Source organism: Canis lupus, chromosome X (genome assembly GCF_003254725.2).
Source record: "Canis lupus dingo isolate Sandy chromosome X, ASM325472v2, whole genome shotgun sequence".
NCBI classification, from domain to species: Eukaryota; Metazoa; Chordata; class Mammalia; order Carnivora; family Canidae; genus Canis; species Canis lupus.
The window spans coordinates 75,358,805-75,374,536 of record NC_064281.1 but is presented as its reverse complement, the minus strand read 5'-3'; the positions used below and the strand labels follow the sequence as shown (position 1 = coordinate 75,374,536).

Here is a 15,732-nt window from a genome sequence, read left to right as displayed (position 1 = left end):
GAGAACAGAAAATGTTATTAAGAAAAGCATAAGGGGTCAGTTGGTTGACCATCTGGCTCTTGGTTTCTGCTCTGGTCATGATCTCAGGGTTGTGAGATTGAGCCTTGTGTCGGGCTCTGCACTTAAGATTCTCTCTCTGTTTCTCTCCTTCTGCCTATCCCCCTCATTCTCCCTCTATAAAAAAAAAGAAAAAGAAAATCACAAGGAAGGGAAAATACATTTACAGTAATGTATAGCCACCTGGGTGGCTCAGTCGGTTAAGCATCTGTCTTCAGCTCAGGTCATGATCCCAGGGTCCTGGGATGGAGCTGTACATCTCCCTCTCCCTCTGCCCCTCCACCCCCACTCATGCACATTTGTGTGCACTCTCCCTCTCTCAAATAAATAAAATCTTTTTAAAAATACACATATAAGTTGACCCACATAGTTCAAACCTGTGTTGTTCAAGGGTCAACTGTAATAGGTAACATTTACAAAGTATTTACTATATTCCTGGCTATTATGCTAAATACATTATCTCATTTTATGTTCACAATTCCATGAAGTTAGTATATTACTATCTCTGTTTTACAGATGAGGGAACTGGGGATAAGTGAGGCTAAATAACTTTCCTGACACCTGACAGTCACTAGTGGGCAGAGCCACATTCAAACCCAGGGCTGTCTGAATCCAGAGCTACATTATGTCATATATTCTATCTCTCAAAGGGGAAAGGAACAAATGTAGTCAAGAGCCCCCTTCCCAGCAAAAATCTTTCTCTTGCCCAGCATGTCCAAACCTGCTTCTTTCCAGCAAACATCACAGTAGCAAAATCAATGTTTTGGACGATTCTTTGAACTGTGTTCCTTCAATACCAGATTCAAATGGGTTGTAGAGAAGTGAGCACTCAGAGTTGGCCAAGCAATGGGACACACTGGCCCCTTCCTTCCCCCACCTTCCCTAATTGTCAGCCCCATTCTCTTTAGAAAGTCATCCAACAGCCACTGCCAAGGAGCTTTTCCTTTCCTTCTCTTTGCTGCATTCCCCAGCTCCCCACTTCTCCAGGGGTGCAGGGAGGGTTGTGGGGCAGAGGTGGGGGGGTTGCTTTGGTCCTTCCCCTGGCTCCAGCCTCACCTGCAGGAGCAGCTCCCTTAAGCGCTGCAGCTGAGACTCTAGTTGCTTGTTGTGGTCCTCCAGAATCTGCATGCGGGTCTCGAGGCGGCTCTTGTGCTGCCGAAGGATCCGGGCCTCAGCCAGAAGCTCCTCATTGCGGTGGTCCTGTGCTAGCTCTGCAGAGCCCTCAGCCAGGGTGGGTGCCTCAACAGCCTCCTCATGCTGCCACTTCAGGCGTCTCAGCTCACTCTGGAGAATCCTATCAAGGACAGAGGAGCTGAGACCTAGGCCCTAACAAAGTATTGACCATCCAGCTCCCAGATGTCCCCTTGGACCTAAGTGTGAGCATTCCCTTTGCCCACCCCCGCCCCAGCTGTGTTCTTCCTCTTATGGCCATATGCATTCTTCTCCAGCACACATGTCATTTACTCTGCCATCCTTGGGCCTCAGAGCAAGAATTGCTGACATTTCGTATAAAAAATGTCTCAGGGCTTTGATGTACTGCTTCAGGGATTAATTCTGAACTTAAAATCAGGCAGGAACATAGTCAGCAAATAAATGAAGCATTAAGGGCCACTGACTCACCTACTCCACTTTTAGATTTTTAGATTCCAATGGAAGACCTAAACAAAAGATCACCTACCTTGCCTCTTCTCTCCACTTATCATCCTCTGTGGCCCACTTTGAACACCCATGCTGAATCATCAAGAAACAGATTCCAAAAAGATGGTCTACTTTGCAGGACATCACTTTTGCTTTGCAACAGAATCACCCTCTCTCCAGCGCTTCCCAGGGCCTGCCCACTGCTGACCTAATGCAGTGCTTCTCAAACTATCCATAGCCAAAAATTGGGGGGTGGGAGTGGGGAGTTCAATCACTGTGGACCCATAATGTCTATGGCTGTACACAGCTCCCATCACATATGACTTGCCACACAAGTTCAACACTCAGACCTTATTCGATGAAAAGTCCACCAATGATGTGCCTAGAAGACATGCCAATGTTGAACTGCTATAAAAGTTTCTAAAAGCCGACTTTGTATTTCTGTATTTATCTTGTCCTGAACCAGTAACGAATGCTTGACAGACCAGCCCTGTTCTAAGGACTTGCCACTCCAAGTAGCCTGTGGGCCAGCAGCAGGGGGTTCCCCTGAGCGCTGGTTAAAAATGCAGAACTTAGACCCTGCCCCAGACCTGTGAATCAAAATCTGCCTCTTACCCAGCATCCCAATTGACTCGTATACACACTGATGTTTGAGAAACACTGGTCTGAGGAATACTTTGGGTTCTATTGAATGCCCCCAAAGTGGCTTGGACCATTTGACCCAGGCCCCCACTGACACCCATACTTTATGGAGATTAAAGTCATCTTTGTCATTTTCACCTTCCCTCTTCAAGTCCTCAAACACTCCATGCAATGTCACCCTTCTCTTGTTTTATTACTTTCAGCAAGTGCCAAGTGCCTCTTTCTATTTCCAACCCTGAAAGTTCCTTGAGGCCAGAGACATGCATACTGCCTTCTGTAGTCTCTGTGTTCGCATTCTGTCTGCTTGCATCTACTGAGTACTTGAAGATATTTGAGTTGAGTTAAAAGGATTCAAATAATTATTAGAATAGCTAGCATTGGGCAGGCCCGGTGGCCCAGCGGTTTAGTGCCGCCTTCAGCCCAGGGTGTGATCCTGGAGATCCGGGATCAAGTCCCACGTCAGGCTCCCTGCATGGAGCCTGCTTTTCCCTCTGCCTGTGTCTCTCTGTGTGTGTGTGTGTGTGTGTGTGTGTGTGTGTGTGTGTCTCATGAATAAATAAATAAATAAAATCTTAAAAAAGATTAAAAAAGAAATCTGCCTGATTTCCTTTGAAATTCACAAGTGACCCTACGGAGGTAGATACTATAACCACCCTTCTTATTTTTTAGATGAGGAAATGGAGGATCATCAAATATAAGAAACTCAGTCAAGGCCACATAGCTCGATGTGGAAGTCAAGACTCAGAATTAAACTGTTTGATGCTCAAACCCACACAGATCTGTGCCATCACCACACCCACCGGTTCTCATCTTCTAAGTGTGCCAGGATCTTCTCTAGATCCCCCTTGTTTTCTGTAGCCATGCTACATGGAGCCTGTTGTCCAAAGGTTGGCTCCCGGTCTGTAATGGGGCTACAGTGCCGCAGCAGGTACTGGTCCTCATCTCTGCATGGATGTGGGGAGAGAAAAGGAGGGTGGCCAAAGCATTAAAGCAGGAAACCTCTCAGGGCACAAGTTCTCAGCTCACAGCTCAGATCCCAGGAGACATATGCCGGAAGATTCACTTCTAAGACACAGAGAGAGGGCGAGGCTATATATTGAGGGTGAAGAGGGACAGAAATGTTTAAAGGTGGCAGAGGTCATGGTTGAGGGTACAAGAGAGAGTGTTTTCAGGATGCTGGGGCTTCTGGGTTCTACCTGAAGCCCCCTGGGAAACAATGAGCAAATCACTTCCCGTTCCGTGCAGTTCCTGACGGCCTCCTCCTTTGCTTCCTCGCCACCCCCAGGCAGCTCACTGACTGTTTAAGTCCCAATCAGGGCCCACTTGATCCATGGCCAGTGGCTCCTAAGCCCCCTGAGCTTGCCAGGGGACCTCCCTAGGGATAAGGGGCCCCACCTCTGAGCTATAACACGAGAGAATCTCTCTAGTCACACTCCAGTCAAGTCCCTGCCATCTCCTCAGGGTGTGGCACTGGATGGGGCTTTGACATCCTGAGCAGGAGATAATGACTCACATCTGCAATGTTAGATGAGGGCAGATTCTTCTTCCTTCAGGGTTAGGCATGGAAGGATGGGCTATTGCAAGAGGAAGGGGCCTGGGAAGATGGCAGCTCAGTCAATAGAGGGCTTCTATTACTAAACACTGTGCCCAGAAACCAGCCTCCCTTCCTCAGGGCTTCTAGGACCCTAACCACCACACTTACCTCCCCCTTGAAGATATAGCCTTCCCAGATAGTGACAGAGGGATCCCAAGGAGAACTATTCTTAGAAAACAAGCAGCTGTGAAAACTTACATGCTGTCATCTGGGGACAGGCTGTCATTAAAGAAGGAACAATTCTGACTTTCCATCTCTGCAAGCCTGAGAAGAAAGAGCAGGAACAGAAGGGAAAGCAGGATGTGGGGCCTGCTTTCATCTCAAAGACACTAATCCCACAATAGGATCATTAGCTTTGGGGGCTGACCCAACCACCCCTAAGTGCTGGGCCTTACTGGCTGCCACATACCCCACTTTGTGCATCCCCCTAGTCTCTTTGCCCTCACTGGAAATCCCATCCCCCTTAGACTCTTTAAAATCTCCCTCCCCCAAGCCTGGTGGTACCTGCTGGCAAAATGCTCAATGCGGGAGTGTGTGTCAGCGTGTGGCAACATCGGGGAAGAGGCCAGCCTAGAAGAAAGCAGCGGACTCAGAGGACCAAGGAACAGGCAGCTGAGCAGTCTGTTTCCTTATCACCATCCCCTCCATCCCCCACCACCAAACTAGGGAGATGGGCAAGAGTTGATGGGAAAAAGGCTACAGAGACTGGACTCTAAACTATTTCTTAGGCCAGATTCCCAGTCAGGCCCAAGCTGAACTTCCCAGTCGCTAGTCGGGTTTGCCTCGGAATATGCCTGTAGCCCCTATGGGACTCAGCCCCTACACAGAGCACCCCCAGCTTGGCAGGGCCCACAGCCCCAGTTCAGCCCCTGGTACTCACGTCTCACTGTAGTCAGCCTCCAGCACCGATTGCACAGGCAGATAACCTCGCTGAGGGTGTTTGCTGAAATAATGCTTGGAGCGGAATTTGTTCTTTAAGGTTATGGCAAAGTCCCTCATGTTCTCACTGGATGTGGTCTAGTGGGGGAGACAGGGCAGAGGGATTCATCCTAATGGCTTTGGGTTGCTGGGGAAGTGTGGATGCTCCCCTAGAGCAGGGAACATGACTGGTCATCTACACTTGTTCGTGTCTACCACACCCCACTCTTAGAAAAAGGTCTAGAAGGATATAATGCCAAAATGTGAACACTGGTTGCCTTGGGGAAGTAGGATGGCGAGGTGGGGGCAAGGCTGAGGAGAGAGGGGGACTTTGGTTTTATACTTTGTACACCTCTATAGAATTTGAATCTTTTACAGTAAGCATATATGTGTTAATTTTTAAAGTATCTTTATATAGGGACGCCTGGGTGGCTCAGTGGTTGAGCATCTGCCTTCGGCTCAGGGAGTGATCGGGCTCCCTGTGAGGAGCCTGCTTCTCCCTCTGCCTATGTCTCTGCCTCTCCCTCTATGTTTCTCAAGAAGAAATAAAATCTTTTTTAAAAGTATCTTTATATAAATTCTAGGGGTGTAAAAGGTGAGCAGGAGGTAGGGGATCATCAATCAACCATCTCAAGCCAGTTTTCTATGTATGTTTATTTTGAAATGATAATAAAAGAAAAATAAAGGGCAAGCCCCTGTTCCCCCTGGGTCACGCATGTTTCTGTGCTAACAGAATTCGGAGGAGAGATGATGATTTGGAGAGATGGATTACGGGGAAACACACTGGAAGATGGAGTTGGTAGGATGGGAGAAAACAGTGGGGGGAGCTGGCAATATGCTTGGGACTTGGGGAGTATCTGTGAAGCAGAAAGGGATAAAAGAGTCTGGGGAGCAGAGTCAACTCAGGGAGATAAGCATGGGGCTCTGGGTCCTGAGCACAGCAGAGGAGAAATTCTATGAGTGGAGTTCAGGAATGCTGACCAACCTGGGCTCAGGTAGCTATGATTTGCACAGTTTCCAATGAAAATGAAGTAGAATTTGGGGACCTGGGTAAAGAACATACTCTTTTTTACCTCCAAGAGACTGAATAATTGATTTGAACAGAAACTTTGGTATTGACTGGAAGGGATGGAAGAAATGACAAAGTATCAGGTGGAGACCAGGTGACAGGAGCAATGCAGGAAGCTAGGTAGGAAAAATTAAAGTGAGCCGTGGAAGGAAGGCTAGTTGCCTGGAACTGCCTTGCTCTATCTTTTCCCCGAGACTTTTCTCTGCAGGAAAATAGTAAATGCCTTTTAAATGGCCATGAGTGCCCTGGGCTGCTAAAGCCAGCTATGGCCCCAGTGAGGGAAAAGCTCTGCTGGAAAAACAGAAAGGCCAGAATCCCCCAAACTGGTGAATCACCAGGACTGCTGGGAGAATGCTCCCCAAGGGAGAGCAGAATATAGTTAGTCCATGCTTGGCCAAGTAGATCAAGGGCCCAGAACCCAATTGCTGCCTCCCCTTCCTGCCCCACACAGAGGCTCCATACCGGGGTGTAATACTCCATGATGGGGTAGTGCAGCTTGTTGCCTTTGCTGGCCCTGCCTGTCAAGAAGCAGGTCTGACAGATGTCTACGTTAAATTGTTTCAGACTCCGGTACCTTGGGGAGACAAGAGGCGGTAGGACAGAGAATACAGTATACCATAGTGACCTCTCCGTTTCCCTACATCCAAATATACACACACACATTAGAAGGGGGTGAGGCATGGAGTCATAATGTGCGCAACCTTCTGTACATAACAGTGGCTGTGTCCTCACCAGATGACTCACCTTATTCTAAAGACCATAAGCCTCCATGAAATGTACATGGTCAGAGTCCCAGGACTCTGCGTGGGAAATAGTATTGCCTCACCATCTTTTTTACAAAGGTGGGCAGGGGTAAAGAGCTCTTGATATCAAATAGCTTTATTTTTTTAATTTAAATTCAATTTGTCAACATATAGTATAACACCCAGTGCTTATCTCATCAAGTGCCCAAGATTCACTTCCTGTCACCCAGTTACCCCATCCTCCCCCCCAACCTCCCCTTCTGCAATCAAATAGCTTTCTAAACGATGTCTCCAAAGGGTCCAGTCTCACAGGTACCACTTACTACATTGGAGAAGTTACACTTACAATACCAAGGCACTTGTTCTACTAGCCCTGGGCATGTTGGCTAAGCTATTTCCAAGACTTCTTTATATAATAATAACTCAGGGAATCTGGGGGCTCAGTTGATTGAGCATCGGACTCCTGATTTTGGCTCAGGCCATGATCTCGGGGTCGTGGGATTGAGCCCCAAGTTGGGCTCCACGCTGAGCATAGAGACTGCTTAAGGATTCTCTTTCTCCAGCACCTGGGTGGCTCAATTGGTTAAATGTCTGCCTTTGACTCAGGTCTTGATCAAGTCCCGAATCAGTCTCTCCCACTGCCTGCCACTCCCCCTGCTTGTGCTTTCTCTTTCTCTTCTCTGTCAAATAAATAAATAAAATCTTTAAAAAGGGGGGATTCTCTTTCTCCTTGCCTTTGGCCCCGCTCCCACTGCTCACACACACTCTCTCTCTCAAAAAAATATAATAATAATAACTCTATTATTACTGAATATTGACTAGCCCTTCAGATCCAGGTCCAAAGCCTGGCTGAACTGCCCAGACCTAGTAGTATAGAAAAGTGAAATGCCTAGACTTAGAAAAGTCAGATGATCCAACATCTAATCCTGGATCTATACTACCCAACTGTGTGAACTTGGGCAAGTCAAATGCCACCTCCATGCCTCATTTGCTTATAAAAAGCAGGGCAGTTGTAAAGAGAGTGCCTTAATGCTTTAAAAAGTTTAAAAATGGAGCATTTTATGATGAAAGCCAAATTCAGGATAGTGGGAGGAGAAGGAGAATATAACCAGGGAAATTTCAAATGTGTTGCAATAATGCTTTCTTTCTTAAGCTTGGTGGTGGGTGCACACCAGCTCACAAGAGCCAGCTGTTAAAATTTCAGGGATCTTCCAAGCCAGTTGTTAAATACAGCCATTGTAAAATATATATATAAACTCAAAATTAAGTAAATGATCTTAAAAACAAAGGTAACAAATGCTCAGAACTCATCTCCTCCTAAATATTTTTCTATTATCTATGCCCTCGAGGTTAAGTCTGTCATAGCTACAATGTGGAAATGTTGTAACTAGTGTACAGCCATGCATCTTTTCTCAACATCAGCCACAGTGGGAGTATTTACATCATGGAAATTAGCACATACTACAAACCAGGTTTTGGTTTCTGTTTGTTTGCTTTGGTTTCTGGGGAGTCAGTTGTGAACCACTTGCCAGCATACCATTTGGTTCAGAGGTGTTCTTCTATGTCCGGATGCTGGGGTTTCTGGGTTCTATTTAATATTCCCTGGGACACAATCAACAAACTATTTCTGCGCTGTTGCCTCCCATACCCCCTTTCACTTTTCTATACGTTTTTGTAGGTCTGGAATACTTCATAATATAAACTAAAACAAAAGGAAGTATTTAATCGTTTCCAATTTTTTTAAATCGTTAAACATTCTGCAGTAGAAAGGATTACCATATGTAGCATTGTACCATAGATTAGCTGTAGTTATATGATTATAGAATACATTGTTTAATGATGTATGTTTTTATATGTCACATGGTCTATTTATTCAAAATGATCAGGTGTTGCCTTCCCTACCTGAAGCCCTTGATGGGGCACTGTCTACAGATAGAGCACTTGGTCTGATGCTTCACTTGCTCAGCAATGGTGACCCGATGCAGAACAGCCAGCCATACCATGGATTGGGGCTCCAAGTTGACCCACTCTAGGAACTGTGAAGCTTCAATGACTGGTTTCCCAGTGCTCTAGGGAAACAAGAAGGCCAATGACAATGACTGAGGCCCCTGTCCCCAGAATGGCCGCCCTTAGAGGGGCAGGAGAGCCAGCAAGGCCTGGGTTGGCCCATGGCCTATCCTACAGAGGTGTCCACCTTTTGCCTTGTCCTAGTTGAGCTGTCAAACTGCCACCACCACCCCCTGCCACCCTAACAGAACTCTGATCTTAAAAGTCCAGAGAACCCTCTGGTTTGTTGTCCCATCTGATCAGACCTCCCTTTACATCTGAGTAGTTCAGATGAGAAGCCTCACTCTTAGTTCTCCCTCCCTTCTTCCCACCCACCCTGCCTCTCGTCATCCATCCCCAGTTCCATACTCACAAAACGGAAGCAACTGCGGACACTGGGCTCCACGTTGCTGCCCCCAAAGGCCGCCACTTCCCCCAGCTGCCGGGGCACCTGAATGGCCTCATGAAGCAGGACACCGAGGTGGCGCTGGTCACACTGGCTGCCTGAGTTGGCTACTTGGCTGAAGAGGTCTGCTGGCCACACCATAAGTCACAGCCACCCACCCACCCGAAGATGGAATGGCCAGAGAATGGTGTAAGGAGAAAGAGCAGGGAAGGAAGACAGAGAAAGAGCACACAGACTGAGCTAATGACTTTTGAAACCCGGAATACTTATAGGCCCATCCCTGACCTTCTAGAAGCTCATGGGGTCTAAAAAAAAGCATCCTCTGCGTTCAGAGAGAGAAAAAGAGACAGGCTCAAAGAGACAGAGCATCAGAAGCAGGGGGAGTGAGAGATGAAGACAGAGAGCAGGCTGCATGTGAGACCAGTGCCAGACATGGATACAACACTGCCGGGAAAACAGATTCTCAAGAAGCAAGATGAAGGGGCATGGGGTGTAGGGGTGTCTGAACATGAGTCCCCTTCTACTCATGTAGCTCATGGAGTCTGGCACTTGTAGTAAGCTCTCAATTCTCCACACAAATGGAAAGAAACCCTGGCATGGATAATCCACAAAGAGGAGCTCATCATCTAATAATTACCTCTAAATGATTCTGGAATAGACTATGGTACTTGTATTTGAACATGGGCTATATCTGATCAGTGAGAACCACCTCCGTCCTATCCCGACCCTAGAGAAGCTCCTTCCAAGATTTTTGTCTTGTCTCATGCCATCACCTATGGCTTAGAAAATACTCAGAAAGCAGACAGCCTGCGTTTTAGTTCTGGATCTGTTACTGACTAGCTTGTAGGAGCTTGGGGAAATCATGAACCTCTCTATGCTGCAGTTTTCTTCTTGTAAACTGAGGAAAAATAATCACTGTCTGGTCTTTCTCAAAGGAATGTGGGGAGAAATCAATAATAGTGTTGCAATGAACATGCTTTGCTCTGTCTCCTTCCCTGTAAAGCTTTCCCAGACCACTGTCATCCCTCTTCTGTGATCTGATATAGCACATATCCTTTGCCCTTCAGATTATTCTAATTAGCACTTTCAAAAATGCTTCCTATGTATTTCTGTCTCCTCCTCTGGACTCTCAACAGCTTGAGGCAGGGACCATATCTGATCGAACCTTGTACTTGCCACACTTAGCACAGAATAGTACAAAATGCTGTACTGGATGGAGGATGGAGGGAAAGGCAAAGGCACTATAAACCAGAGAGGTTAAATATGACAGAAGGACATCCTATTCACCTCCCAATAATAACCCCAATAAGGATTAATAATTGTGCCCTGCCTGTGTAATCACATGGGAAGTCTCCAGTAGAATGTGTGACATGGCTTGAGCTTCCAACGGGGAGAGAGCTAATAAGCCTGATAGGCCACAGGATACCAGCTCAGACCTTGGTCAATTAATCACATTGGATCAGAAGAAGCCAACCCCCTTGGAGTGACACTAGAAAGAGTAACAGGCCTTAGATCCATCTTAGCTTTGGGCTGTTGTAGGTTCATTGCAATAGCCTGGACCACTATTATAATGTAGTCCGAGTAGTGCTCTGCTGAGTCATTAAGACGTGCCTTCTGCTTATTTCCACCCTTTCTCCTCCCACAACACCTCTCCCTATGCCCAACTCCACTCCAGACTTGGGGCTGTACTCACACTGCAATTTTTCTTTTACTTCTGTGCCACACAGACATGCAATGCCGGTCTTAAAAGACAGTGCCCGCATCTTTCCACTGCGACCACTAGGTTTAAGAGAAGAGACTGAGAACACGAATACATGTAAAGAGTTAACATCTTGGCATTAATTTCCCTCACAGAGTTGATCCCAGCAGGGCTCTGTGCCAACCAGGCCCCGAGCTGAGCTAAGTCCAAGTCCACTGTGGAAGCAACCTCTTCCCACCATGCCCACTTCAAATGTCCCACTGGATTTCACCATGGAGGCTTCCAGGGATACAAGCCCTTACCTATCAAAAACATTGAGGAGCCAGTTGAGGCTCATGTCCACACAGAGTGGCACATTGACCAAGATGCCTCTTTCCTCCTCCAGCCGTTCATATAAGGCAGTCAGGCAGTGAATGATCTCCACCACGTCCATCACATGTTCACTGGCCTGCAGATCATGCTCATTGAAGATCTCTAGGGCTGTGGTTAAAGTTACCAGGTCCACTGGGAAGGAAAAGAGACAGGAGAAAGTATAGCCAAAAACAGAACTCCTAAGGCTAGACAAGGAAATAGCACACCAGCATCACCAAGTTTGACTCAGTCTCCAGACCAATCATTTGTAAGTATGATACAAGATTGCATTTCATCAAAACTCTCATCCCAAAGAGGGGGATGGTAGTGAAAGGCCTCCTAAATTAACCCAAAATGTGTATATACTCATTTGTTCTTTGACATCAGCTTCAAGAAGATGGTAGGATGTGAGTAAATTCACCTCCTTTATTGTATTAGCTCCTAAAGGGTCAAATCCTATTTTAAGTCTCTCTGGCTTTACACACATTTCAATAGCAAATAGGTTTGTCCATGAACCTTGTTCTGAGAATCTAGATACTAGTTATGAAGACTCAGGTATGCCTGGGTAAATGTGATATACATCAGGAGGACTTTCTCATTTACTGTCAATGCTGGAATCTGCCTGGCCAGACATGCCTGGGCTGGGAAGATTGAATGGATAGTGTCCCTGAGAAAGGTCAGAGAGCACATTTTATTTACATCCACATTGTCCCCTAACCACTGGCACTTGATTCAATAGTTCTCCTGTGTTCAATAACCCTAAGATGGCAAAAGAACACAAGCCCCTGATGGCTCCAAACCTTGGGTTGAGATACTTCCGCCACAAAACAGTTGCTTGGTTATCTATGCTGGGCAGGGAAGGGACAAGTAGGAGGATAATTATGGGTTACTTTGGAAACAAGTCTGGGGTTTGGGGACAATAGAAGGCGCCTAGAAAGAACAGGTATCCAGAGTCAGCATATCCCAGCCTTCAGAAAGTTCCCACTAAGCCAATCAACAAGTGGTTTTTTTTTGTTTTTTGTTTTTTCTAGAGAATATCATTTAATACACTTGAGACAGCATCCATATAAAGTTAGCGTTGCTTTAAAAAATAAGAACCATAATATAAACCAGTAAAAAATGGGCCTGACTGGGCTTTGGGCAACCCCTGGGAGAGGGTCCTTGAGGTGGCCTGTCCCCTCCCCCACTAGGCAGGCCCCCCACCTCGTGGGGTAGGGTGGCCTCCTCAAAGCCAGCCCCAGAAGGCAGAACACTGACTCCAAGGGAGGGCCAGGACAGACAGAGGGGACAGCTGAGGTGGGATAAAAGTGGAAAACAGCCAACAGACGAGGAAGAATGGGAGTGGGGTGGAGGCCACAGGGAAGTGAGATGGGAAGCTTACAACGCAGTGCCTTCTGGACCCGGCGTAGCTTCATGGCAGTGCGGTAAGCTGAGAACTTAATGTTGTTCAGATCAGCTGCAAAGATTAGAAAGAGATATACTCCGATCAGGGAAATGCAAATTAACACCACAACAAAATACCATATTACACCCACCAGATTGGCAAAAAACAAAAGTCTGACAATAGCAGGTGTCAGAAAAGATCTGGATAAATGAGGAAGGCTGGTGGAAGGGTAAACTGATACAATCAGTTGAATGTAACAAGTTGGCAGAAAACAATTTGGCATCACTTGGTAAAACCGAACATTCACATATCCTACAACCCAGCTGGATATGGATCCTAAATCCATGCTTTTCAAGCATTTATTGACCAAGACGCATAGTAAGAAATTCATTTGACATCTGGGTCCGATATGTACACACAGTTGTGCATGTATAAATAACTGAATCAAGCACTTCAGGAAACACCTTGCTAGATTTGATAAAGTAAAAACATGACAAATTAACGTCAAATATGACTCTTGCTCAGGATCTGTTGCACTTTCAAATTTCTTAGTCTATTCACAAGGCACTGAAACAATGTTAGATCCAGAGACTGAAAAACATGCACACGTGTACCAGAACACATGTACCAGAGCTCCTTAGCAGCACTGTCTTTATTAGTTCCAAGTTATAAACAACCCAAATGTCTATCAACAGTAGACTGGGTGAAGAAACTGTGGTATATATAAAGGAATGCTCTGTAACAGGGAGAATGAATGAACTATATTCACATGCAGCAGCATGGATAATATTTGCAACCTAATGGTGAATCTCTCTTAGTAGTCAAAACTAAAGCACCTGAAAGTCACAATAATCATAGCCTGGACAGCGTCTTTCAAAGCAGAAAAGCATCTCTAAGCATCACATCTCTAAGCATCATTACGGAATGTGATAGTAAAATGGTTCAAGAGGAATGCAGAGCCTCCAGTTGAGGGAGGTGCAGAGGGGAAAGGAAGGAAGGCTGCTGGAGAAATGAGAAGGCACTCACTTCCACCCCGCCTGCTTGTTGAATGGAATTCCCTTCTGTTCTTATAGGAAAAAGGCAGCCAGATAGATCTCCACCCTATACAGGAACCCCGAATTCTTACCCAGTGTTTGGTATAACTCAGTCATCTTGGGATGGTCCCAGCAAGTGGTCTGAGCCTGGTGGCTACAAACAAAAGCATCAATAATACCAGGGTCCATGCCGCCCCACACACACACTCCCCCCCACACATGTGTGCATCCCTCAGTGAGAGGTTGAACACAAGGAACTGCAGGATCTGAGGGTGAAGCATGAAGATCCCAAAGCACAAGCGTTCACCTTTACCCAGGTAGCATCTTGAGCTCTTGAGATGAGTAGGAGGACAAACTGGACTGGATGGGGGAATCCCAATAGATGAGTGACAGGGACAGGGAGAAAAAAAAGGCAAGGGAAGGTGGTGGGCAGGTGAATGACCCACTTCTAATTCAGATGGTCACTCACTTGATGTAGTAGGGAACTTTATTGGGTGAAATTGCTCTTTCCCAGGGAACTTGCACAGAGGCTGGTAAAGGAGAAGAGAAAGAGAAAGGAATTGGCCACTTAAGCTCTTTAGGCCCCTGGCAACTCCCCCGCTCTATCTTCTCTATCTTCCTAAATAGGAGGTCAAGCCCAAAAGGGGATGCCTGCTTTACTGAAGGTGGGGCAAAACTAATGAACGCACTTCTCTCTCTGAACTTATTTAGGGCAAGGGAAGAAATTGTCACTGATACCCTCATGTTTCAGAGATGTGGCAAGGGCATGAGCAGGAATACCTGGCCTCAGCCACACTGACCATCTTTTCCCTGAGCAGGCTGCCATCTCTGCCCATTCAGCTGCGGGTAGCTCCAGTGCTGCCGTGGATATGAAGTGGACCCTACTTTCCTCATGGAGCTCAAAGCCTTTCCCCTGGGAAGGTTAAGCCTCTCAGTCCTATGGGACAATTGGGAATGGTATCGCTTAATTCTCTCTGGTGAGGAATTACAGAAGAGGATGCCCTTCTCTGCTCCATGTCTTTATCTTTCAGATGTTCCAGGAGAGGCTTAGTTACCTGGTCAACCACCACACTGCAATTTCCCTGAGTATAAGAGCCCACTGTAGTTATAGCTGCACATCAGTTATTATAATAGGATTAGTTCTAACTGCCAGTAATATTTATTGAGTTCCTGGGGCGCCTGAGTGGCTTGGCAGTTAGCATCTGCCTTCGGCTCAGGTTGTGATCCCAGGGTCCTGGGATTGTGTCCCACATCAGGCTCCCCAAAGGGAGCCTGCTTCTCCCTCTGCCTGTGTCTCTGTCTCTCTCTCTGTCTCTCTCTCTGTGTGTGTCTCTCATAAATAACAAAATAAAATAAAATCTTTTTAAAAAAATTTATTGAATTCCTGCTATGAGCCAGATACCTCGCTAAGTGCTCTGTGTACATAACTAATTTTCATATCCGTATATTCTCACCATTGCCACTGCTACCACCCGGACCTGGGTCACCATAATGCCTCATTATGGTGGAATAATGCCTGGATTATTACACTATGCTTCCTAACAGATCTTCCTGCTCCCAATCTTGCCCCTCAACACTTGACTGTGTCAGATCATGTCAGCTTCCTGCTCAAACCCTTCCAAAGGCTCTCCATTCCATTCAGAGGAAAGTCCCAAGTTCTAACCATACCCTACAAGGTCCTCAGGGCTCTGGTCTCCTGCTACCCCTCTGCTCTCCCACTATCTCCTCTCTTTATTACCTCTACACCAGCCTCCTTCCTGTTCCTCAGGCATGCCCCTGCCTTGAGGTCCTAGAAGTTGCTGTTCCCTCCACCTGGTGTGCTCTTCCCTCAGACATCCACATGGCTCATTCCCTCATTTCCTTGAGGTCTCTACTCAATTGCCACACTCCTGGTGAGGTCTTTCCTGACTGTGCCATTCAAAATTGCAAGACCTCCCTCATCAAGTCCACACCACCTTTTCAATGTCTTCCCTGCTTTACTTTTTTCCCACAGCACTTGTTGCCAGTTTGCTTTAGACATATATATTTTTTAAGATTTTATTTATTTATTTATGAGAGACACACAGAGAGAGGTAGAGACATAGGCAGAGGGAGAAGCAGGCTCCCTGAGGGGAGCCCGATGCAGGACTCAATCCAAGGATCCTGGGATCA

General features: G+C 46.5%; 1 protein-coding gene across 7 annotated transcripts in view; it reads right to left on the bottom strand.

Annotated features, from left to right (window-relative positions):
- The window catches only part of DRP2 (dystrophin related protein 2), a 68,472-nt gene that overhangs the window by 29,164 nt on the left and 23,576 nt on the right, over nt 1–15,732 (bottom strand). For 6 of the 7 annotated variants that reach the window (XR_007409313.1, XM_025431710.3, XM_025431711.3 and 3 more), the window contains 13 exons: nt 14,051–14,111; nt 13,674–13,735; nt 12,545–12,619; nt 11,115–11,316; nt 10,807–10,892; nt 9,081–9,238; nt 8,564–8,730; nt 6,381–6,492; nt 4,812–4,948; nt 4,436–4,501; nt 4,130–4,195; nt 3,138–3,281; nt 1,114–1,351 (listed from right to left, as the gene is read on the bottom strand). Coding sequence is in view for 6 of the 7 variants with exons in the window: in XM_025431710.3 (XP_025287495.1) it covers nt 1,114–1,351; nt 3,138–3,281; nt 4,130–4,195; nt 4,436–4,501; nt 4,812–4,948; nt 6,381–6,492; nt 8,564–8,730; nt 9,081–9,238; nt 10,807–10,892; nt 11,115–11,316; nt 12,545–12,619; nt 13,674–13,735; nt 14,051–14,111 (1,574 nt within the window). In the remaining variant the exon portion in view is untranslated. The remainder of the gene's footprint in view (nt 1–1,113; nt 1,352–3,137; nt 3,282–4,129; nt 4,196–4,435; nt 4,502–4,811; nt 4,949–6,380; nt 6,493–8,563; nt 8,731–9,080; nt 9,239–10,806; nt 10,893–11,114; nt 11,317–12,544; nt 12,620–13,673; nt 13,736–14,050; nt 14,112–15,732) is intronic. The other variant, XM_049107284.1, reaches the window with a different exon arrangement.